General features: G+C 34.4%; 2 protein-coding genes across 8 annotated transcripts in view; one reads left to right on the top strand and one right to left on the bottom strand.

Moving 5' to 3' along the window:
* The window catches only part of LOC143255469 (phosphatidylinositol-3,5-bisphosphate 3-phosphatase MTMR3), a 57327-nt gene extending 46987 nt beyond the window's left edge, over window positions 1-10340 (top strand). Inside the window, exons 13-15 of one of the 5 annotated variants that reach the window (XM_076511180.1) lie at window positions 5605-5798; window positions 5996-6191; window positions 6386-10340. In XM_076511180.1, the coding sequence (XP_076367295.1) occupies window positions 5605-5798; window positions 5996-6179 (378 nt within the window). In that variant the 3' untranslated portion in view covers window positions 6180-6191; window positions 6386-10340. Of the gene's footprint in view, window positions 1-5604; window positions 5799-5995 lie in introns of all 5 variants that reach the window. The other 4 variants (XM_076511182.1, XM_076511178.1, XM_076511179.1 and 1 more) reach the window with 4 other exon arrangements.
* Window positions 10341-10556: 216 nt separating this feature from the next.
* LOC143255470 (GTPase Era, mitochondrial) overlaps window positions 10557-23443 on the bottom strand; it is a 28244-nt gene continuing 15357 nt past the window's right edge. Inside the window, exons 10-13 of one of the 3 annotated variants that reach the window (XR_013030671.1) lie at window positions 17043-17123; window positions 15615-15773; window positions 11839-15419; window positions 10557-10788 (exon numbers count right to left, since the gene is read on the bottom strand). Coding sequence is in view for 2 of the 3 variants with exons in the window: in XM_076511184.1 (XP_076367299.1) it covers window positions 10660-10788; window positions 17043-17123 (210 nt within the window). In the remaining variant the exon portion in view is untranslated. Of the gene's footprint in view, window positions 10789-11838; window positions 15420-15614; window positions 15774-17042; window positions 17124-23443 lie in introns of those variants that run through there. The other 2 variants (XM_076511184.1, XM_076511185.1) reach the window with 2 other exon arrangements.

Here is a 23443-nt window from a genome sequence, read left to right as displayed (position 1 = left end):
TGCAGTCCCATGTGACATCTACCACAGCTGCTGTAACTACTACAGCTGATTTTGATACCGTATCAATGGTGTCTGGGCAAGCTTTATCTGGTCAGGAGGAAATGTCTTTAGTTTATAGGGAATTGGTTACCTTTATGAGTTCCCTGCTGGGACAGTGGTAAGTTTATAGATTTACAATGCTAAAATCAGAGTTTTAATTCCCCTCAGTGGACAAAAGAGATAGTCCATTGTGGCTTTGCTATAAGAAAACACACACATGCACCTTTATGTGATCTTTTGACTCTCTTGTTGATTCTCCTCTCTTATCATGTTAGGGTGTACTTGCTCATGATGATGAGGATTTGGACAATCTGTTTCCTCCTCCAGATGAGCTGTTGGGTAAGAAATGCATTTCTTACCTTCTCTAAATATTGGAGTTTGTGAGAGTCATTTTTGGACAGTTGCATTTGGGTATTAGTGTGCTGTGTCCTCTGCATTCACTGGATGACTGTACTGAGGCTTATCTTTGTTCTGCATTTCCCTGCTTAGACTTGTAGCATTTGAATTTGCTGGTCCCCTTGTAGGTATTGGATCCCAATACACTGGTTTCCTTTTCCCACCCCAATTTGCCGTATTTGTCTCTCCCTCTTGTTCATGTGTTTTGTTGTACTCTTTTTTTTTCTTTTTATTTCATGCCTCTCATTCCTGAGATTTGCCATCGGTTCTTGGGGCAAGTGGTAGTCTCAGTGTCTGTGTTGTAGTTTCAGATCCTGTGGGGACCAGGCTCCAGATTTGCCCAAGTAAAGGTGAAGGGTCCTTTGCCATGGACTCTTGTGTTTTGATCCTCCTTTTCAAATCTCTTCCTTCTTGTATCCTCATCCCATTTTCTTTCATCCTCCTTGAAATCCAGTTTCCTGCCAGCACTTTTTGGAGGTAATTTGGGTTTTGCTTCAGAAAGGTTGTATCACTCAGGGAGATCCCTTTCATTTGGGGTTTTTCATTCCCATATGGACAGAGGATTGTCTTTCCATTATTGATCTGCTAGCTCTGCACCATTCTTTGTCTTTCCATGTTTCACCATGGAGTCATACTTAACCTGTCATTGAGTTTTCACTTCTGTCTGTTGAGGTTTGTGTTTCAGTTCTGGGTTTTTCCATTTAGACTTGCTTCAGCTCTCAACATTTTTTGTTGTGTGGTCTGGGTATTTGCCCATCTTCTTCATCCAAGAGCCTTAGTTTCCACCATCAAACAATCAACTGGCTACTTTTAGTTTCCACTTCCTTGCAGGATTATTATGCCCTTTATGCTTAATTTCTACTATGAGAAACAGCTTAAGTTAGTTTGTGTAGGTGGAAATGCCTTTCCTTGCCCACATGAATTACCTAGTTTATTTTGGTGCATATTGTTCATTTCCATACAAACTGTCAGTTGTGGGCAAGGATTTTCTAATTCAAAGCCTCTCCTCTTTTCCTTCTCTCTCTTTTGGAATTCAGGTTTCTCTGGAAACCTTCATCCATCTAAGTTATGGCCACATGGTTGTTTTCAAGGGATTTGGTTGGACTAATGGAACCTTGTTTGAGATCCCTTTCATCTTTCCTTCTTCCTTACAGACCAACTTTTCTGTTAGTTGGATCAAGACAACACCACTAACAAGACAACATCTCCTAAGTGTACAGAAAGGCACCCCAACTAAAATGAGAAGCATCTGTTTAGAAGTGATGTTCCAACTAAGGAGATGTTGGAGTTGGGGACCCTTTCCGAGTCCTTCCTCCATATCAATTTATTGGAAATACTTGTTATTCAATGGGTTTGGGGTCATTTATATTTCCAGCCCATCAGGGCTAGTTGATGATGGTGCATTTCAACAACTTATCTGTAGATTCATACATTTCCAGTCAGGGAGGCATTTGGTAGAGAAACCTCTGTTTTTGGACACTGGGCTTCCTGTTTTGGGTGGCTTATTCTTCCATTTTTCTAGATGTTTGTCATTTTTTTCATATTTCTCCCCATCCAATTCATCACCTTAGGACTAACATGGGTAATGCAGAGAGGGTTTACTGCCCATCCTAGATAATCCATTTATTGTAGGTCACAGGATTAGCCTGTTTTTCAAAATAGTGTCACAGTCACCCATTGCACTGTTTCTGGTGTGGCATTTCTCTGGACTTTCCCATACTCTGTTCCCTCCTTCTTCTAGTGGAGTATGAGAGTCCTTGCCACTTACCAGTTCCTAGCTACTCAAATGGTAGGTCATGGTGGCTTCCTGCTGAGTTTGCTCAATTCCACTCTGTTGAAAGTATAGCAGTGGTGTTATACCACTGCTGATGGTATTTATGCTAATCATACTGTGGACCTGATGTACAATTTCAGATAATCTCAGGTGTTGGATGATGCATTTCACCAATGTGCAATTCACACCTGTGGCTGAGACATCCTCTTTACTGCCTTACCCCTGGTTGCTGGCAGATATGATGATAATTGTGCTCATATAATGATGTGAATCCTAGATGCAGAGGCTCATCTTCCCTACCAGTTCCTGTATCAGAGGTGAAAGGTAGAGGACTGCCTACTGTGAGCAAGATATCTCTGGTGTTGGTTGAGGTCAGCCTTCCATTTGTACTTTGACATGTCATAGCTACTGTACCCTTGGGGATCCTTAGTTTCACATGTGTGGCCAGGTGCCCTCCTCTTGCAACTGAGTGAATGATACATTCCCAATGACATCTGATGATGGACACTCCCATTTTCTGTACACCTTCCTACTGTCCCACAGATATCAGTTCCTGGTGATATGGTGATGGTTGTGTTAGATGTGCACATGATAAGGCTGGGAAAGTCCCTTCTTTGTTTCCACTCTTATCATGACACAGTTTTCAAGAGGACAAAGGGTATACCTGGCTTAGAAGTGGTGCAGTCTTACATGGGGGTGTTGCCTACCATTTATTTGCACTCCACACAGTCTTTTTTGTATGTGTTTTGAACAGGAATCACCTTCTCTGGCAACTCAGTGTGAAATTCTAGCTATTTATGAGATGGAAGGAAAATATTGCATTGTAAGCTAATATTTTTGTAAAATGAAAATGTATTTCTGATAGGTGCACATTTCAAGTGTCACTTTTTTTATGTAATGCCCAATCTCCAAGTGATTTTGGGTTGCACACAAGTGATGATATAAATTTTGTCAGACTTCTGTTAGTGGAGTGTTGCTATATGATCATAAATTGCATAATAACATGCAAATGAAGAGGCACGAGAGTAAGTGAGAGTACCAAGGTTTGTGGTGAGTGACAATTTGTGCATACAGAGTGCAATATAAATCAAGAAAAGTTATTTCTGAAAGAGAGGTATCAATTGGCAGTTCATTTCTAGTTAACAAGAATGTTATGTTTTTTAATGTGGATTTGATTAACATGCGAGTTAATTTGAAGCATTTCAATTAAATGTAAAGTATTTAGTATTAAAAACACACATCACTGTTCAGACACTAGTTTTCAAGTGGTGAACATTTAGGAGTATCTAATGGAACCAACCATTCACTACTTAAACCTAGCCACTCATCCATTTTTTCACATTCTGAAACCACAGATGACAATATTTAATTTAACAATTTCTCTATCATAACCACAGATCTTCAGACCTTGATCTCTATGTTAAAGAAAGTATATTCATTGTTAAAGACCACCTGACTCTTAATAATTCACAAAGCTCTATAGATCTAAAATTGTTCTAAATTTTCACACTTGACTGTTGTGTAATATGTATAAATATTGTTTTTATTTATTTACCACTTTTCTTAATAACAAAGTAAACTAATAATCATTATAATTTTAGAAATAATCATCTTTGCAACATGATTTTCAGGTTTTGCTGAAGATGGAATAAGTTATTTCAAAATGTTTTAATCTTTTAAATAAAATGTTTCATGTTTTTTCAACTGTCTTCATTGTCAGTCTTTGGTTTTCCCATCATGACTTCATTGCAAGTAATTGCTAAACAAATATCTACAGAAGTTAACACCCAGTGTATATTGAACAAGTATTAAACTGTTGGAAAAATAATGGCAGGTTTAAAATTTTAACTGTAATAAGAAATAAAAAAATTAAAAATCAACTTTATTAATCAAAATAGGAATCTGATGAATCTATACACTTGTGTCAACAAGAACAAGATTATTTATGCCATGATGATAAAACTCTGAAGTCCTAGAACTCAAAAATCCTTCAAAGCCATTCTCTGCTGCTGCTTTGTTGATTTGTTTGTCCTGTAAAATGTATAAGTGCTTGAAAAGTGATATTCAGCGGATGGCAGGTCTGTGGAATAAGGAGGACAAGGCAATGTTTCATAACCCATTTCATTGAGCTTCTGCAGCATCGTTTGATCAACACATGGCCAATTATCATCATGAAGTAAGATTGGTCCTCTTCGATTGATTAATGCTGGCATTTTTTTCATGCGTTTTATGAATTTCTTCCAATTCTTGACAGTGAACCTCAGCAGTGATGTTCTGGCCCTGGGTGAACAAGCTGTGATGGACAATACTAGTCACAGACCACCATACAGTGACCATGATCTTCTTTCGGTGCAACTTTTACTTTGGGAAGTTGTTTGGAGCATCAGCATGGTTGAGCAATTCAGAGATTGCTTTCTGTTGTTGTAAAGGTTCCACTTTTCATCACAGGTGACAATTAAATCAAGAAATGGATCATTTCTGTTGTGTAAAATCAGCATAGAGCACAGTTTAAAATGGCAGTTTTTCTGATTTTCACAAAGTGTGTGTGTGAAACCTACTTTTCAAGCGTTTTCACTTTTCCAGTTTGCTGCAGACAGTTCATAGTTGTGGAAATGCCAATTTCCAATCCTTGTGCCATTTCTCAAACAGTTTGGTGCAGGTTTCTTTCCACTAATGCTGTTAATTGGTTGTTTTCAACAGCAGAAGGACATCCTCTACCCTTCTTGTCTTGACTGGCATATCCATTACAAACCTTTTGGAGCCAATGCTGTACTGTGCATTTGAAGGTGGTTCCTTCACCCCATGTTTGATTGATCTTATGAGCTGTTTGTGATGTGTTATGACCAAGTTTGAATTCATGCAAAATAATGGTGTGCAACTTTTTTCCATCATTAATTGTAAGTGTCTGAAATATTGGAAATAACGTCTTAGAAAAGAATAAAAGCCTGATGAATAGAAGAAAGCTTTGGTTTTACAGTGGTATATGTGAAGTCATACAAAATACAGGTTTCTTATCCCTATATATGACTAAAATTTGAGTATGAAAATCTGCCATTATTTTTCAAACAACCTATTACCTGTACAGTTTAATACACAGTGTGTACTAAACAAGTACCTGTACAAACCCCAATGATACAAGTAACTAGAATATTTTTTGAAACTTATGTGACTGTGATGCTATAGGTATGTTATTAAAAATATCAACTTATTCTCAAAGGAATATTTTGCTAAGTCAAGGAATCTTTTAGCATTCAAACTATTTTATTGTTCTTTAGATACCCTACTGACTTCAGTAGTTGATACTTGATTTAAAACTTTACATACCTATCACCTTCAGTTGCTGATACTTGACTTAAAAAGTTCACATACTTATTTTATTCTGGTTTATCACTCAGGGATCACTTTCTGACTCAGCCTGCAGTGGTGAGCATCAGTCTATAGGCCAGGAAAGCATGTCTTCAGACCTGAGCTGGGAACATGTAGATGATAGGGATGCTCAGGCCACCCTGTGGGTTCCAGACCACGCAGCTTCTCAGTGTATGAGCTGTGATGCCGACTTCGGTCTAGTGCTACGACGACACCACTGCCGGTTTGTACTTATGTGTTACAAACTGTTTCTGTTTAAGTGTTATGCTAGTAATTTATCTGAAATCATTGTTTGTGTCTTCAGTTTTTTTTGTTTCTTTGTTTCATTTAATGTGTTAAAGAAATAAAGTTACATGGCTTTTTGTGGTTTTGCATCAACATAATTTGGTGTGAACTAGTTTTTGTTGATTTTGTTTCTAGAAGTTGTGGAAAGGTGTTCTGTTATCAGTGCTGTAGCCAGGTGTTGCCAGTGCCTAGTGAACAGCTGTACTCACCCGTTCGAGTCTGCCAGCAGTGCTTCGAAGGCTTAAGATCTCGCTGCAGACAGCAGCTGATGAGCTGTGAGAAACTTCCAAAACATGTAGTGACAGCAGCATCCACTTGAACCTTTGTTTCAGTGAGTGCTTGCATTCTATGTACAGTGTTATTGATTGTTCTGAAGGGCTTTATAAAATGTTTGCTTTAACTTTGACACACCAAGAACAATTTTGTGAATTATAGTCATTATCAAAATGCAACCAACCATGTTTAGTATATACTGATATTCACTAAGGATTTAAAGATTTTACTTATTGTAATTTCTTCATTTAGATCAAAATTTGGATGGATACATTTGAGTTTAAATCAAGAGACAGAAAGAAAAAAAAAAGACATGAAATTCTCCATCATGGTCCGAGAATGTTAACCACTAAAACCTCAGAATCCTTGATGAATTTGATTAATTAATGGGAAAACTCGATACACGTGCTACTCAAATGTCTTCAGTAATAATAGTAATACAAAATATAATTATAAGGCAACATCTGCTTTTGTTTTTGTAGGACACATTACTGGAGTTCCACATTTGGGAAGTTTCTTAGTTTGGAAACTACTTGATTTCAGTCAGTGAATATGTTTTCACCTAAAAGTTCTAACTTCTGTGTTATTAAGAGATGGTGGTACTTCCTCAAGTTTGGTGTAATTATTTGTGTATTTCAGAGAAAATAATTTTTTAAGAATTAATATTGTAACTAACTGAATTTTAAAGATTTTCTGTTAATTGTAAAGATATATATATATATATGCCAGTGTATATTGTTTGAGTACATATATATATAATTATATAAACCCATGTGTGATATTCCTTACCAAAGTTTACTTTTTGTAGAAATAAATACAGTAAGCCAAGCTGTTTGTTGATTAGCTGGTATTGTGTAATTTTTATCTGTCAGCTTTGTGTTAGCCTTTTTTTTTTTTTCGAAGTGTTCTGATACACAGTTGTACAAAGGATATAGAATCCTAATGGATTGGTCACTTCTACTATAACAAGTGTACGAAGCACCTACAAAAAAAGATGTATCCATGCTCTCTCGTAAAATCTTGTAGCTACTCTTATGTTCTCAATCCAGACATTTACTTTCAGTTAAAATGTCATTATATTGTAGCACTTTTTTAAGTAATTACTTAAAAATAGGAATAAGTTTACGTGTAGTAGACCTTGTCAGTGTGGCAATAGTATGTTTGAAAGTTTTGCTTTTATTGAACTTGGAGAGTTCTACAAGAAAATTTTGTGTGTTAATTTTTAGTGGCAAGGAAACACTTCAGATGTTTCTATTCCTCAAACTCTTCACTGGGTCAGTCATATAACCAAAGCTGAAATGAGCTAGTACTGACACACAAGTGAATGTACAGAAAATTGTTGCAGTAGAAACTCATTTCACTTATGGGTAATAAAAAGTGAAAAACATGCATTGCTAACCCACATAGCCTTGTATAATTAATGCTGAAAGTATTAAAAATATAGCCTGTCTAGCTCAGTAAATGTCTTTTAATAAGTTATGAAAACAATTTCAAGGAAACTAACATTTTAGCCCAATTTCAGAAAAAAATAAATTCACTTGAAGACTTATCGTAAACTGTTTTCCTTTTGTTGTTGTTCTCTTGTAAAATTCATAAAAGGTCCTTACAATATCTAAAACTGTCAAGGTTTCATTATGGTTCAGGGTGCTAGTGATCTTACAATATCTAAAACTGTCAAGGTTTCATTATGGCTAGTGATATTCTGCTACTCTGAGACTCATTCTTTAAAAACAACAACCAGTCTAGTAGTTTGCATTTGTTTAATTCATACATTTGAGTTACTAACTGGGAATCTTGCTGCTTTTGTAAAATTTTGTTGTTTTAAACAGAAGTAAATTTTTGGTCTAGTAGATCAAATCAATTTACTTAATTTAAATCAGCCTCTGAGACAGTTTTGAGATTTCTGTATTGCAGTGGAAAGAAAATAGATATCTGTTTTTGTTTGTTAATTTTTGCATGTTTTGTCAAATTTTGTTAGAGCTGCATTAGTCAGTCTGCAACCAACTAAAGAAAGCAGGTAAAAATAAACAGCTGTGTATTTAACACATTCAGAAAAAATATGTACAGGGTCCATTCAACCCCATACAAGTGTTTTGATATAGTATTAGTTCTGAAAGTTTTAGCATTGAAAGGCAAATAAACATTATAAAATAAATATGTGGAGAGTTTCAGTTTGAAGCAGTGATTTTGTATATTTATTTTAAGAGTGGAAAGGTATATCAGACCTAACTTTTAGTTGTCAGTAGCAAACTCTGTTGTTATGTACTTGAATAAATATTTTATGTGAATAGGCATAAAATATCAGAAAGACAAGTTAATCCAATCTCTTTGGTAGGCTAGTTTGTTTAAATGTCCCGTAAGTGGAATATGAGTTTTGTGTTGTTTTGCATGAATACAAAATTTGGAAATATTGTGAAGTTATTAGGGTTTAAGTATCGGCAGGATTATGTTATCTTTATCGAAGAACTTCATTTTGTCCAGTATTAATCTATAAACCAGGATGAGATACAGGAATTATGCTGATCTGCATCAATGGTGAGTTTAATTACAATGTGTTTTGGGTCTCCCTTATCTCTTGGTACCTTATCACAATCAAGTCTGTTAAGAATTTCTTTGTTTTATACAATGTTAAGAAAGTGGGAAGTCAGTTATCCTGACCTAGAATGGGAAAAACCCTAAAAATTAAATGCAAGCTTCCAAAATATTTCATTTACTGAAAACCATTCTAAAAATTTTGTTATATAGACACTAGAATAGAGGAGTTAAAGTTCTTCAGCTACATGCTTTTTGTATTGTATCAGCTTCTGCTTGTATAATCTTCTTCCTTGTGTACATGGTTGTTGTATTTTCTAGCTTTGTTTTACCATATTTAACTAGTTTAGTGATTGCAACCTAAAGTACCTTGTTATCTAATATAGATACATTATTCTGCCTTCTGAAAACATAATATATGCAAGAAAAATCTGTGGTAATGTGAGAAACACCTAGCAGTTTGTTTTTCTTTCGTGTTGTTGTTACCATATAGTGTTATGTTCGACACAGAACAAAAACATAGGCATTATAGGTAATTAAAACCTATTGTCTTCAAAGATCTTGTAGTAACCGTAAACATTATAATGTATAAGAACGACAAGTATTTCTCAAGAAACTATTACTAATGTTAGCAGTGTACGAAATTAACTTGGAGGGAATGTTCCACAACCTTAAAATCCTGAATTAGAAAGTGGAAGTGCTAATTAATCTCAGTACTTCCATATAATTTACAACTGTGTTTTGTGTTTGTGAGCAAGTTCACCATCTTCCTACGTGCCTTGTCAAGGAATTACACCATAAAATAACCCAGCAGTACAATCCTGTGTTTTACACTGTAGGATTGTTTGCTTTGATTAGCAGAAATAAGATTCAGAAGTTTGTAATGTTAATATCTTCACACAGGTTGTCACAAGACCTTCTATTATGAATTAGAACTAAACAGTTTGTCACCATTTGATAAGATACTCAACAATAGTTATTAATCCTTAGTGTTAGTGAGTTTCAAATGACAAATAAAATTAATAATTAATTTCATTCATGTAAGTATCATCTGGACCACTACTGTGTTGTGAAGTGGCTGCCTGTGTCATTATTGATGAAGAACTCTTTATTATGCAAGTTGCTCTCAAATTTTATTAACCCAGTCTTGCCTTAAGGTGTTTTTTTCCTTAATCAGTGCTGTATCTACTTCATATAAACCTTTCAGTAAGTTCAAATCTTGAAAAACAAAAACTACAAATGAGAAATGTTCAATATAGCATTAACTGTTTGTATTAGAACATGTAGGTGGTAAACTTAAATTGCTCATATAACTGATGAATTCCTCACTTATCTATTTTAAAGTTTTGACAATTTAAAATACATGAAATTTAAAAGAATGACCTATCCCAAGGTGTCTGTACTGGAATTATTTTGGTGTGAGGATGAACACAAAAAGAGGTATAATCTATGTATTTTACCAACTTGCACTCAAGAGCCATGTCCAGACTTGTCAATGCCTCTATTAACTGGATCAGATGGTAAAAACAAATAGTATACAAAGGAATGTTCATTAAAGTTATTGTTCTGATGGGAGTTTCCCACAAAGCTAATTGTTTTTAAAGCATAGCTGGATTGTAGTCTGTGTGTGTATGTACAGATTAGAAAAATTGTGAATAAACAAAATTGAATGTGATGTTCTGTTTGTATATAGTTTATAAATGTTTCACTCTTATTTCTTGTGTTAAAGTTAATCCATCTTTTCAGTCACTATTCTCTAAACTTATTTTTATAAGTAATATAAACAATTAAGATGAAGCATAGAACCACCTGTAATGAAAGAAATAGTTCCTCTTAAACTATTTGATTTAGTTTGTCAGAAATATTGAAAGTAGTCAGTCAGACTTCAGAGTTTGGTGGTACAATAAAAAACCTTTACTATTTTTACCACTTTCAACCACTGGTTATCTCTTCCAGTTTGTATATTCAGAGTATTAGAAGCTAGTGAATAATAATCATTGGTCTTCTTTAAATTTAACAATAAGTCTCAATGTGACATCACAATGAAAGGTGTTGGCAATGGCTTGTTTGGCTTCTTCGGCAATCCTGGAAACCATTCTTCCCTGATGACCAATCAAGATTTTCTGAAAATATAAAACATTGGTTAGTAATTTTAGGAACAGCATAGTACCCATTTCATGAAGTATTAATGAAACATATATCCAACCCTCTTGAGGACAAGAAACCCACCTGACATAGAAATGTATCTCAGAATGGCTGGTATGGGTATTAACACTTTTATTGATTAGCAGAGAACGTTTTGACCTTCATAGGTCATCAAAGAGAGAGTTAACCTAAAAAAAAAATTTAAGAAAGCCTAAATATTCTTCTCTGCTTCTCAATAAAAGTGTTAATACATACTTAACCCTCTGTCATTATTGCAAGAATGAAATAAATCCATTCAGCAATGCTTTCCTTTATGGGCTCAGTATTTTTACCTCTAAAATAAAACTTCTTAAATTTCATTTTAACAGTGATGCTGTAATAATGTTATAGTTGCAGTTCTGGTTAGCAAAATAAAGCTAGATTTAGTTGTATTCTTACTACATTGCATTTATGTTTGAAGTGTTATGTTGAATTTCTCATCAGAATATTAGTACACAAGTTAAAAATTCAAGTTGCTAAAACAATACAGAATATGATATTCAACACCCTTTCACATTAAGGATGTATCACAAATATACATCTTACCTAAACTGAACACTAGTCATTTCTATTATTAAAGAAAATTTATTATGAGATGCATTGATGGATGAAAACAGATGCTCGTGCATCCTGTAGCCATAAAAACAACCAGCAAAGCACTGTGCACATTATTAATGGGAGTAATAGTTTAAAAAATGTCCATCTTCTGCAACCTAGGCAATTATTTCAAACTATCACATATTTTCAGTGGATGTACTCTATTGGACTATTACTTCACACAAAGCTCAAAATAACCAATATGTAACACCTCCAATTTTGATTTTCTTTAGGGTTCATACTAAAGGCCAATAAAGAATTTCAGGACTTTTCCAGGTGCATGTTCTAACATATATAGTTTCAGTAACACTTTATTATAAACTAACACAATTAAGAAAATGTATAAATTAAAAGGTTTCACTAGAAGTTCTTTAGTTAGTGCTGCAAAATACCTAACTCAATTTTGTATAAAATTATTTGTTCTTTAGCTCCCAGAAATTCTTTAAGCTCAGCTAATTCCTGTCTTCCTCATGGTCAACATTCTAATTTTCTCTGCTTTTTAAATTCCTTATCAGTATGTAATCTTGCTGGCCTGTTTTTTTTTTTAACTCAACATCACCCAATAAATTTTGCCTTTTCAGTTAATTTCTCCTTTCTTTTTCCAGATAAAGCTGCTACCACCATCTATGGGTTAAAGGAAAGTTCACAATCTCCCCAGCTGTTTGAATATGGTTCTTTATAATTCTCTGAGCCACAAAAAAAATCCTTCTGACAAAGTTTCTGTTTCCTTTGCTTTGTTCACTGAAAATTCCCACTATGCTAGCCCAGGCATAGGCTAGAAATAAAACAAGTCTTGTAATATTCCAAACTTCAGCATATTCCATTTTGCCAAGTGCAAAGAATAGTTCATTAAAAAAGTGTTCAAGCTTAAGTTTCAGAATTGAAGTCAGCTTTCTGCTTAGAAACCTTATCTGAAAGAAACTGCTAGGGTTGCATCACAATCGTAAACCCTGTTATGGTGAAACATGCAGCTCAGGGTCTGTTGATTACTCACCAGTGAATACTTTACTGGTGCCTTCAGCTGTAATTTCTGTACTACTGCTTACGTTAATTCTTTGGATGTCATTATATATTCTGTTGCTTGCAAAGATGATATTTAGCAGCCTTTCAATACAGGTTCTGCTACAATGCCCCATCTGTTTTATTGTGAACCACATGAAGTTCTTTATTCCCACATCCAATGACAGTGAAATTCCTTCACATTTGATACACATATTGGTATCAGTGTTTCTGCCATGTCCTTGCCTAGTCATGGAGCTATCTGTCTTATACCTTGTGAAGAAGGTATTTACTATCTCTACAGTAATCAATGGACCATCAAAGGATTTTGTCCCTGGGTTTGTCAGTTTCTTCTGATCAACTGCTTGTACATACAACTTACAGCTGGCCAGACCTTGAGTGCTCTCTCTGCCACCACCAAATTTTCTAGTCATGTGTCACTGTGCATGAGTTTGATGTAATCCTCTCTTCCACCTGGTGTATCTTTAAATAACCACTAAAGACTATTGAGGATATATGATGCAGCTACTCTGTCTTTGAAAGCTGTAGCTTTCAATGTCTAAACATTTTGTGTGATTTATCTTTTCTCAACAGTGATTGGAAGTCTGCATTAAACTTTCAAGTTTATAGGTACACCATTCATGGAGAACAAAAGATAGATTTCCCTTTAGTTGCTTTATTCTGTGCATAAAAGATATAATTTGCTGTGATATGTTCAAGAAACTCGGATAATGTGCAACTACTTTGTCGTTATCCTGTGTTAACTTTGTTCATAAAGCAGTATCTACATCTCTTCAGTGACACATTCTTTTAAACATTGAATTTAGAAGAAGTGGGACACGTTATATTTTGTTCATAACTCAATTATATTTTTTTTTATTTTAAACTTGCAGATTATGTACGTTCACTGAAAATTCCCACTTGATGCTAGCATGATCATAGGCTAGAAACAAAGCGCGTCTCACAATATTCCAAACCTTGGCATATTTTGCCAGGTACAAAGGATTTAAATGTAAATTTTTAAAGCATGGTATGTTATAAAATATTTTGCTATATGGAGTGGAACCACAAAAATTTGCAGCTGCATATCATATTTCACTTCTTTTCACATGGGCAATACAAACTTTGCAGGTTCTGACAGGAAATTTCTTTTATATTGTAGACGAAATGAACATTACATGCTGCTTCTTGTTGCCAGACAGCTTTCCTGGGTGATCCTTGTGTGGAGTGCTCCTTGTAGCTTCAGATGATGAGCAGGGTTCATTACTCTAGTTCCAGTGAGCCTTCTTTCCATCTAGCAGCAATCCATTCTCTTGCCAGAAAGAGGATGAACTGCTTGTATTTTACTTTTTACTACTGATTCGGGGCTTTCTGGATCACATATGAATTAGAAAGGCAACAATTTATTAAAGTACTATCTTTTTTTGTCTGTTTCACAGTTTTTCTGTACATGGTGTTGTATGAGAGGTACTGATTTGCACGATCAACACCTTTCATGTGAGCAGTGTACTGGAAAACCCACAAGTTTTTGCCATTTCTTCTCCAGTTATTATATTTTTCTTTCCTGTGGTAGAAACAAATGAAGCATCAATGATTGAAACCATTCTCACTTTACCCTCTTGTCTTTCTGTATGTAAATGAGAAAATCACCATTTCTATAGAAAGCTGTTTCACCTTTTTTATTGTTGGAACTTTAGGCTTTGTGGCAACCCTCTATTCACAATGATTACTCCACAAACTCTTGATTTATGTTCTAGGAACAGGTTTATAATGTAAGTGCTGTTGTATTAATTGTCCTTGTATATGTGGTGCCACAATCAAAGGCTGGGAACAAGAACTGAGAGAAAATTTCTTCCAACTTTTACTCTTGCCAGTATATAAACCTCCCTGTTGTAAATATAGCCTGTGTCACACCATCCTCACCAGCAGGCCATATTTTATCATTTTTGCAGGGCTGTCTGTTTATAATCTTAGACATCCTATCCATGGAATCATGCCCTCATCCATTGATAGTTGTTGCTTTGGTTTGTATGGTGTCCTGAATTTACTGGAGAGAGAGTCCAGTACTGATTGGCTAAATTTTGAAGACTCATCCATTTTCTGATTATAATTAAAACCCAAAATTTCCAGACTTGTTCAAATCTGTTTTGGTTCATCGTCTGCAAAAATACTGGGCGAATCAAAAGAGGATCTGTTGACCAATAATCTTTTCAATTATATTTCCTTGTCTGTCTCATTACTAGAATAAGGCCAAGGAATTTCCTCATATCTGAAGGTGTAACTTCAGACTGTTCAAGTCCTCTAGATGACATTTTGTTTATGGTAGGTACACATCTTGTGATAAAATATATCAAACAAGTCCTCACCAAACAGGTTCAGATGGAATTATGGTGATCCCTGGATTTCTTTCACACATTTAAGTTTGCTGGAATATCTATTTCTGACCAATTACCATTATCACTAACAGAAATATTTGTAGAATTATCATCACTTTCTGATTCAGAATCAGTTGAGAACACAACAACTTTATATATCTTTGTAGGTATAACATCACTGCAGCTCAAGTCAGTCAGAATGATCCACCTCAGAAGATCTGACAAATTATCATCACTCAACAACATGTTACATTTCCTGTAAGAAGCCATTATAAAAATATGGGTATTGTAAGGGAAAATAACCATCCAACTCAATTGACACGGCACAAACTTGTGACCCATCCATCGCATGTTAACAAACTTCTAATATAGAGAACCAATTCAAACTGTATCATGTAAAACACCTTTCTGACAGTGCAGAGGCTTGTGTAGTGGTACAATATGGAAGCAACAGATGGGGTAGCCCACTGCATGAATTATATGATGTAAAGTTTTCAGTGTCCACAATAATTCATCTTGAAGGACATTATTCCCTCCAACAAAAGGAAACTTGCATTCTTCTAGTTGATGTCTTAACAGTCTCGTCAACATTTCCTGCTCTGTAAAAAAAAAAAAAAAAATCAAATTATTTATAGTACAATACTGTTTATGATTATAATAAAATAGGCCTATGTAGTTACACTGATATTTACTGAGCTATTTTGAATAATCAAAATATACACAGTAAATTTTTAATATTGTTTTTTAATATTAATAAGTTCTGCACAAATTGCCAAATCACAAATTAAGCTTACTTTTAAGTCCAGCCTTGTTTTCTGTTCCAAATAACTTTTTATTGTGCATGTTAAGCCACTCAGCAGTTTCTTTTTTAACATTTCCACGTCTGTTTCTCAATGCATGACTTCAGACTGCCAACTCTCCCATACCTGACACATCGAAGGATTTCTTGCACACTGTACAAAATACAATTGACTTCAAGTTCTGTTAGGTCCCAGCCAATTGGGATATTCTACTCATATATCATTAAAAAATCACTTTCTGCACGACTTTATCCTGAATAAATGCTTTAAACTGTACACAAGAAAGTTCAATATAAGTACAACAACCTTTGGAAGTGTTTTAGTATGCATGTGCACTGCTGGGCACATGCATCTAGTGGACCAGGGAATATTTATAGGCCCCTACTGTGTGTAGCAGGCTTTCCGACAATACTATTAAAGAATTTGTATCCAGTGTAGCATTTTCATATTGTAACTGTGAAGAAAATACATATATATTTTCTTATATATCTATACAAATAAACTAGATTAAAAGTTTCTAGCTCAAGTTTTCAAAAAAATCATACAGGTGGACAGTTATTATTCACTAACAACTTTTCAGCACAAATTTACTAAATGTTATTTAATTATCCCAAGTTTCACCACCAATTTTGACTTCATTCCTACAAGTTGTATGCTGACTCCTTTTTGGCCACCCATAAGGTGTTTTGATTAAATTACAGTTGGTGTAGAATGATAGTCTAGAGCAGGGGTTCTTAACCAGGGGTGCGAAGATGATTCCCAAGGGGTGCGAGGATGCCCATGAATAATTAAAGCAAATCTATATTTTACATAAGAGTATGCTTTATATTTTTATATTTAAGTTTCAGGGTGCGAGAAATGATTACTGATTTGAAAGGGGTGCAAACACTGAAAAAGGTTAAGAACCACTGGTCTAGAGGATGTTTCATGTAGACAAATCTTGGCAATGGAAAATTTAATCAATGATCCACATATTCATGTTCTGCATTAGAACAGCCATTTGCTATATATATGTATTAGTAATCCTTCTATAATTGCGTAAGAGTTGATATAACAAAGAAATGCATCTACAAGTCATTGAACAAAATGACTTATGTGAAGATAATGTCAATAATAAACTGGTAAGTTTAATCTGCATATAGTTGCTTTCTTTATCAGTTAAATGCCCACCATTACTAATTTGTATCCTTACAAATTGATGCTATTCCAAGTGGTTGATTCAACAATCTGGAAGAAATTAATTCATTATAAATGTATGCATTCAAATGAACAAGGTTTTAATGTATTTTAAGGGTAGAACATGAACATTCTGTAGCGAATAATCAAATAAAACCTTTCTGGAAGTAAATAATTTAATTTTTTAGAATTCCATTCTCACAAACACAAAACAATATAGTGGGTAAAAAAAACTAAAGTACTTACAACTAATCCACGTCGTGGACAGATTACAGACATTGCAACCTTCAAGACACCAGCATCATCAATTTCCCACATTTCTATTTCCTAAAAGGTGAGAGTGGATTTAAATTATTTACATGTTTCAGTTATTTTAATCAAAATATCTATCCTTACATTATCACTTCAGGGATGAAATGTAACATCTCTACCATTTCACTGCATAATTAGATTTCACAGTCACTCCCCATTCAACATCATTTCTCCATCTCATAGATTAACAGTAGGTTTTACTGTAATATGATATATGTGTGTGTGCTTTGAGTCATGTGTCAGATATCAGCACACCTGATGCCTGGCAGTCAATTCAAGCTAGTGGTGGGAAAAATGTTTTGAGAGGTACAGAGAAAATTCTATCTCCTCTGACAACAACAGTTAATCTTCTGTCAAATAGTTGCCTTCCATAATAAAAGGATTAAGTCAACAAGAAGAAAGAATAGAATAGTGTACACCATTCATTGATAGGTTGTTTAGGAAGAGTATTCATGATGAAAGTGTAGAATGGATGGCAAATGCCTGCTGTGTAGACACAAATGTAAAGGGAGACGTTTGGAAAGTCTTTCGTCTTCAGGTCAGTGTGTGTGTAAGGTGTTATCTGTCCTGGTGGCTTGTGGAGAGTGTGCTGCGATTGGTTAGATTATCACTGTTTCTCATTGGAGGAGAAATTTCCTGTAGATTCAACCAATGGTAGCCACAGGCTACTCACCTCTAATCCAGAGTCTGTTTAATGAAGGTTTAATAGCAGTAATATAAAATGATTTTTGATTTTTTTTTGTCTTTCAGAATTTATCTGTGTAGATGATTCTAGTTTTCTCCCAGTTTATTGTGTCCAGTTGACGTGGCATGTTCTGCAATGGCTAAATTTTTGTGTTTTCATGAGTCTTCTACTATCTTTATGTTCTTTTATTCTTGTGGCAAGTTTTCTTCCCATTTCTCCAAATAAAAAAAAAAACACTAAAATTAGAAACAATCGGTCAATAGAACCAGAAAAAGTTTACTTCAAACTTTTAGAATAAATATTTGTTAAAAATATCAATATTTAAAGGTAATTTTTTTTTCTATGTACTTGTTCAAAAATTTCTGCTTGCAGAATTTATATCAGAAAAAGTATTTATTAGTGGCTCAGTTGGGCTTGCTTTTGTTCACAAAGTAGTTCAGTATTTGGAGTTATGGTTGTTACTTGAAAGCACAAGTCACTTTTAATATTTAGCCTGTTTCTAAATTTGGTCTTTGTAGCTGTATACAGTGAAAACGTTTACTCACAAAGATATACTGATGGAAAATGTATCAAAAATTTCAAAGCTCTGTTACTTATTTCAATGTATTCCATGGCCATTTGAATCCAAAATTGTGTAATTTCTTCCTGTTGGAATTTTGTTTTTAGGGTATAATCAGTTGAAATTTCAATAAGCTGTTCTTTCTCTTTCGAAGGCAAATCATTGGTATTTTCATAGCCAAAGGGATTTTGAATCCACAGTAATTTTTCTAAATGAGGAGGGAAGTACTCCCCAATAGTTGTACACAAATCAAATATGTGCTGCTAGATTGAAACTTTTGCATCTTCACTTACGGAAATTTCATTCATAAATAAAAAAAAACCACTGAGGTTTTCAGAGCAATCAAGTTCTTCCATAAGTATTCATTCACCCCACTGCACCTGAAAATTTTCCAATCATAGCTGTAGCTCCATCAGTGCAAATACTCAAGCAAAGCTGCCATTGGATCTCATGTTCTTCCATAAAAAAAAAATTGATCAGTTTAAATATTTCTTCACCTGTTGTTTGAGTAGGCAAAGGTTTGCAAATTAGCATGCCTTCTTCAAAACTAGCTTCATGAATATAGTGAACAAACACAAGCAACATTGCATAACCTGCGACATCTGTTGATTCATACATCTGAAGTAAAAAAGTTGGACTCGCTTTTACTCACCTTATTAACTCCGTTAAGCAATTTGTTGACATATCCTTGATTCTTCAAGAAACTGAGTTGTTAGGAAGAGGCACAGAGTTAATGTTTTTAAGGAATTCCTCATCAATCATGCAATCTACCAAATATTTTGTGCATGGTTTTATCACATCTTCTGCAATTGTATGAGGTTCACCTGCTTTTGCAATATGGTAACTAAGACAATATGAAGCAATAAGAGCACCTTTTTTGTCCTGATGGACAAATGAACAAAATGTAGCTTCTTGCATTTAATTGCAAACACTTTCTTTTCAAATGCTAGGAAGCTGGAATTTTTAATTAGGAGTGTTTGGTTTATAGATGTTGTTTTAACTTTGCTGGACACAAACTTCTGTTTCTCAACACTGTTTCACATTCAACACACAACCCACTAGGTCCATCTTCATTACCTCTCCATGTAAAACCATATTCAATAAAACTCTCATCATACTTTCTTTTCTATCTTGTTTTGGTACTTCTTACATCATCCAGCAACGTTTTCAGACATATTCTTATATCTTTGACACTTCAAAAGTATTTTCACAGACACAAATTAGCTTCTTAATGAAACTCATTCAAGCACTTGAGTTTTATCATCACACAATAACATGCTGACCTAAGATCAGTGTTGCCATAATGAAGTCAGAAATAAAGATTTGTGGAAAAAGGTCAGGCTGCTAGAATAATATATTTTTCTAAAGGAAAAGGGTAATATATTATTTTTACAATTTTTTTTTCTGTCTTTAATAGAAGTTTAAGCCACATCTGACATGCGTCTAAATCTTGAACAAAATTAAACATGGTGTAATAGAGCTCATTGGTACCAAGTTTGTCTAATTAAACTACAATGAATCTAGCCTAACCTAACAATTACCAATTATAATTGTCATAAATATAATTATACTTCACATACTTTGAAACTGCAGCTAATTGCATCACGACTTTCAAACAGAATGGTTACACCTCCATCTCCATCAAAAAACTCCTTGAAGAAGACCATGACAGAAAGAAAAGATCAGAAAGTCACTACCATTTACTTACCATACCTGCAAAATTTCAGTGAAAAACTTAAATGCATAACCATGAAATTCAACATAGAAGTCTGGTGGAAATCCTACAATACCTTAAGGTCCATTCTAGTAAAAAGCAAACAGTGACTTACCAAAGGGAATCTCAAAAAATGTCATTATGAAATTCTGTGTTCCTGCAATGATACATACATTGGAGAAATGGAAAGAAAATTCACAAGAATAAAAGAACATAGAGATAGCACAAGACATGAAAACACAAAAGTCAGCAATTGCAGAGCACACCATGCAGACATGGATTAATCATTAAGCAAAATAAGCATGTGTTTAGGGCACCAAGGAAATGGATGCACCACAGTGTTTTCCCTTAGCTATCATGCCCTTAACTCTTTCACTGCCACACTAAACTTCAGTTGATTTTTTTAATTGTCCTTATCTGCTGTGTTTGACTTTACTCTGCATTGTTAAAAAAACGTTTTCTTTGGCTCAGTGAGTGACTTAAGTTTTGAGAAACTACTAAATTATGTATCTGAAGTAAGAAGTCATTGATTTGCAAAAGATTACTGTAAAGAGCAGTATAAAATGTTGATAAAACTTCAGGTAAAAGATGATCATATGTTATGATGTCTGACCTTGAAGATGAAATATTGTTCTCAATCATTCCTTCTGTTGTGGCTATTTATAAAAGGTATAGACAGTAGAACTGTTTTGTTTTACCTTTTACTGCTTTATTCAGTCACATCTACAGAAAAATAAGAGTATCATACCACAAATAAGTCAAACAAAATGGTGTCAGATGCGTACAGAGACGTGGCTTGTTTTATGTTTTTTCGGCTTCCGTTTTCATACATTATATTTGGGTAATTGTCTCATTTGTTTTAGTTGTATTTGTGTTAGTATTGCATTGTTCATATGTGTGTTTCTCACTGAAGCTTTTCTGAGCTGTAAGTTTTTTGGCTTTAAACAACTTGCTGTAAAAATACTTCCTTTGTGTGCGAGTACGTTTTGAAATTTATCATATCAAGAAAAAAATTTAGAAAGAAGTTCCACTGTAGCAATGCCACCATTCTTAGATTGCACATAACCTGTAAGAGTATTTGAACATGTATTCCCTTGTGATTATGTAATAATATAAACGGATCTGAAGCTGAGATTTACTTGAGGGATAAATAGAAGGGTGCCTTATCTTAAATATGATTTAAGACTGGGCACCCTTGTTTTTATCCCCATTTATAAATAGCCAACAAATTTTGTAAAATATGCCATTTTTAGACCCAAAAATGGAGATCACAATTATATTATCTTTACATCTTTGATCCTATCCTGACATCATAATGCCCCAACATGGCCCTCTGGTGATATTTTTATGAGACAAACGAACAATAAGAGACAGAAACACAGAGACAGCGATGATAAGCTTTTAGGTGTAATTCAACTATTTTGCGACTATAAATTCAAATCAGTATGTATCCTATTACGTTTCTGAAAAGCTGGGAAAATGACTGATCAGAACAGTCTCAAGCCAATAATTCGACCTTTTAGGTCAAATTGTAAAAGACTTTCACATGTATGACAACGATTCTTAACGTTGTTATGTATACACTATACTAGTAGTAGTATAGTTCTGTGGCACCGTGGTTATACAAAAATACTGTAAAGAACCAACAAATCAACAAAATCAATTTAGGATTGTCTGAAAAAGTGCATGAATTGAACAAGTTCATGTGAGCAAGACTAGTACTGGTACTAGACTTAACATTAGTGGTTTCAGTTGCAATGTATTAGCATTAGGCCTAATGTTAGTGTTATCTGAGAATTGAGTGATAATAACGTTATGCCTAAATACTGTAACTAGTTTAATGTAAGCATGCTGGAAATGCTACTGTAGCCTGGAATAATGAAGTGGACTATTCCCAATTTAAGGCATTCATTTTGAATTTGCCTTTGCATTCAGGCATGCAGATAAAGTTTCAGAAATATGCCTGTTTTGTTGATGTATGGTTTGTTGGCTCATCTAAAGTCCCCAGTTCAAAACTGAGCTCAAAGTTAAGATTATAACTCATTCTTCAGATATTTGATAAGGATTAAAGTACTCTAGCCTAGGCCTAACCCAGTATTTAGTAGTTCAATGTGCAGTACAGTTTACAATTGATTATATATTATGTATGTGTACCAGTACAGAATGATCACTGTGAAAACAGGCTATTAAAGTATGTCTTGTTGATCACAAATTGTTTTGAAATACATTTTAGCTCACAATGGATTTACATATTACCATTGTCATTGCTTCTTACATACATCTACCATAGCAATAACCTTAATGAAACTTTTGCAATGACTGAAAATTAATTCTCCTAAAATGGATTGAAGCCAGTCACGAATGGTTTTCAACCAATCAGAATGCAGCAAATCAATAAAGGTATTTATCAGTTCATGTTTATGTGCTGATGGACCTAGATCCTAGGATAACTTTCTGACAATATTTATCTAAATGTTGACCTAGAGTTTTGTATGTCTGACTGTCTTACCAATGTTTTTCTTTTTGAATTTCAGTATTTTTCTAATCATTATATGTGATCCATATTCTTTTGTGTGTTTTTTTTATTTTTGTGTTTGTATTTTCAGACTAAGATGAAACGCGTTCAATTAAGTGATGCACAAAAGAGAAAACTGGCAAAAAAGAACCAACAAAAGGCTTTGGATTTAGTGGCCAAGACTAGAAAAGCTGACTGATATCTTCACTCAACTTATACAACATGATCTTCCAAATCAAAACCCATCTCTGCCATCAGAAGTCACTTCTACTGTATCTGGCTTTGACAAGATTGAAGTTGAACCAAGCTCCACACCCACAAGTACTACTCTGTCCACTTCAAAGTCAGAACATGATGATTAAGTTGATGTGTCACAGGTGGGCTTAACTGGCACAAGTCTTACAACTGATCTCACTTTGCCTGTACATTCTCCTGATATCTTTAGTGTTAATGTTGATGCAATTTGCCCTACAAGAGAGTCTGAAGTTGAAATAATTGCTGAAAATGAAAATCTACTGGACCATGGTAAAATGCTTCAGTCTACAAAAGTTGAAGAAACTAAAGCAAAAGATCCAGGGTTGTGATCTCGATTTCTCTGCTGATGATGTGGCTTATTGGATTGCTTGTGGAACCATTGACTGTCAACACCATAATGAGCCATTTGGCAAATCTTACCAGATTTTCAATAGTGGCAAACCAATGAGATACTGTTTGCAAAAACTTTTCTTTGGGGGTAAAAAGCCAAAGATGAGCAATACAAGAGAGAGTGGTTATTGTATTCACCATCAACAGGGTCAACTTACTGCTTTGTTTGTAAATTTTCTATCCCTAAATTTCCTCACATTTTGTTGAAAGAGAAGGG

The sequence above is a fragment of the Tachypleus tridentatus genome, chromosome 7 (assembly GCF_004210375.1).
Source record: "Tachypleus tridentatus isolate NWPU-2018 chromosome 7, ASM421037v1, whole genome shotgun sequence".
Taxonomy (NCBI): domain Eukaryota; kingdom Metazoa; phylum Arthropoda; class Merostomata; order Xiphosura; family Limulidae; genus Tachypleus; species Tachypleus tridentatus.
Note: the sequence above shows the minus strand (reverse complement) of the source record. Positions and strands in the feature narration are given on the sequence as shown.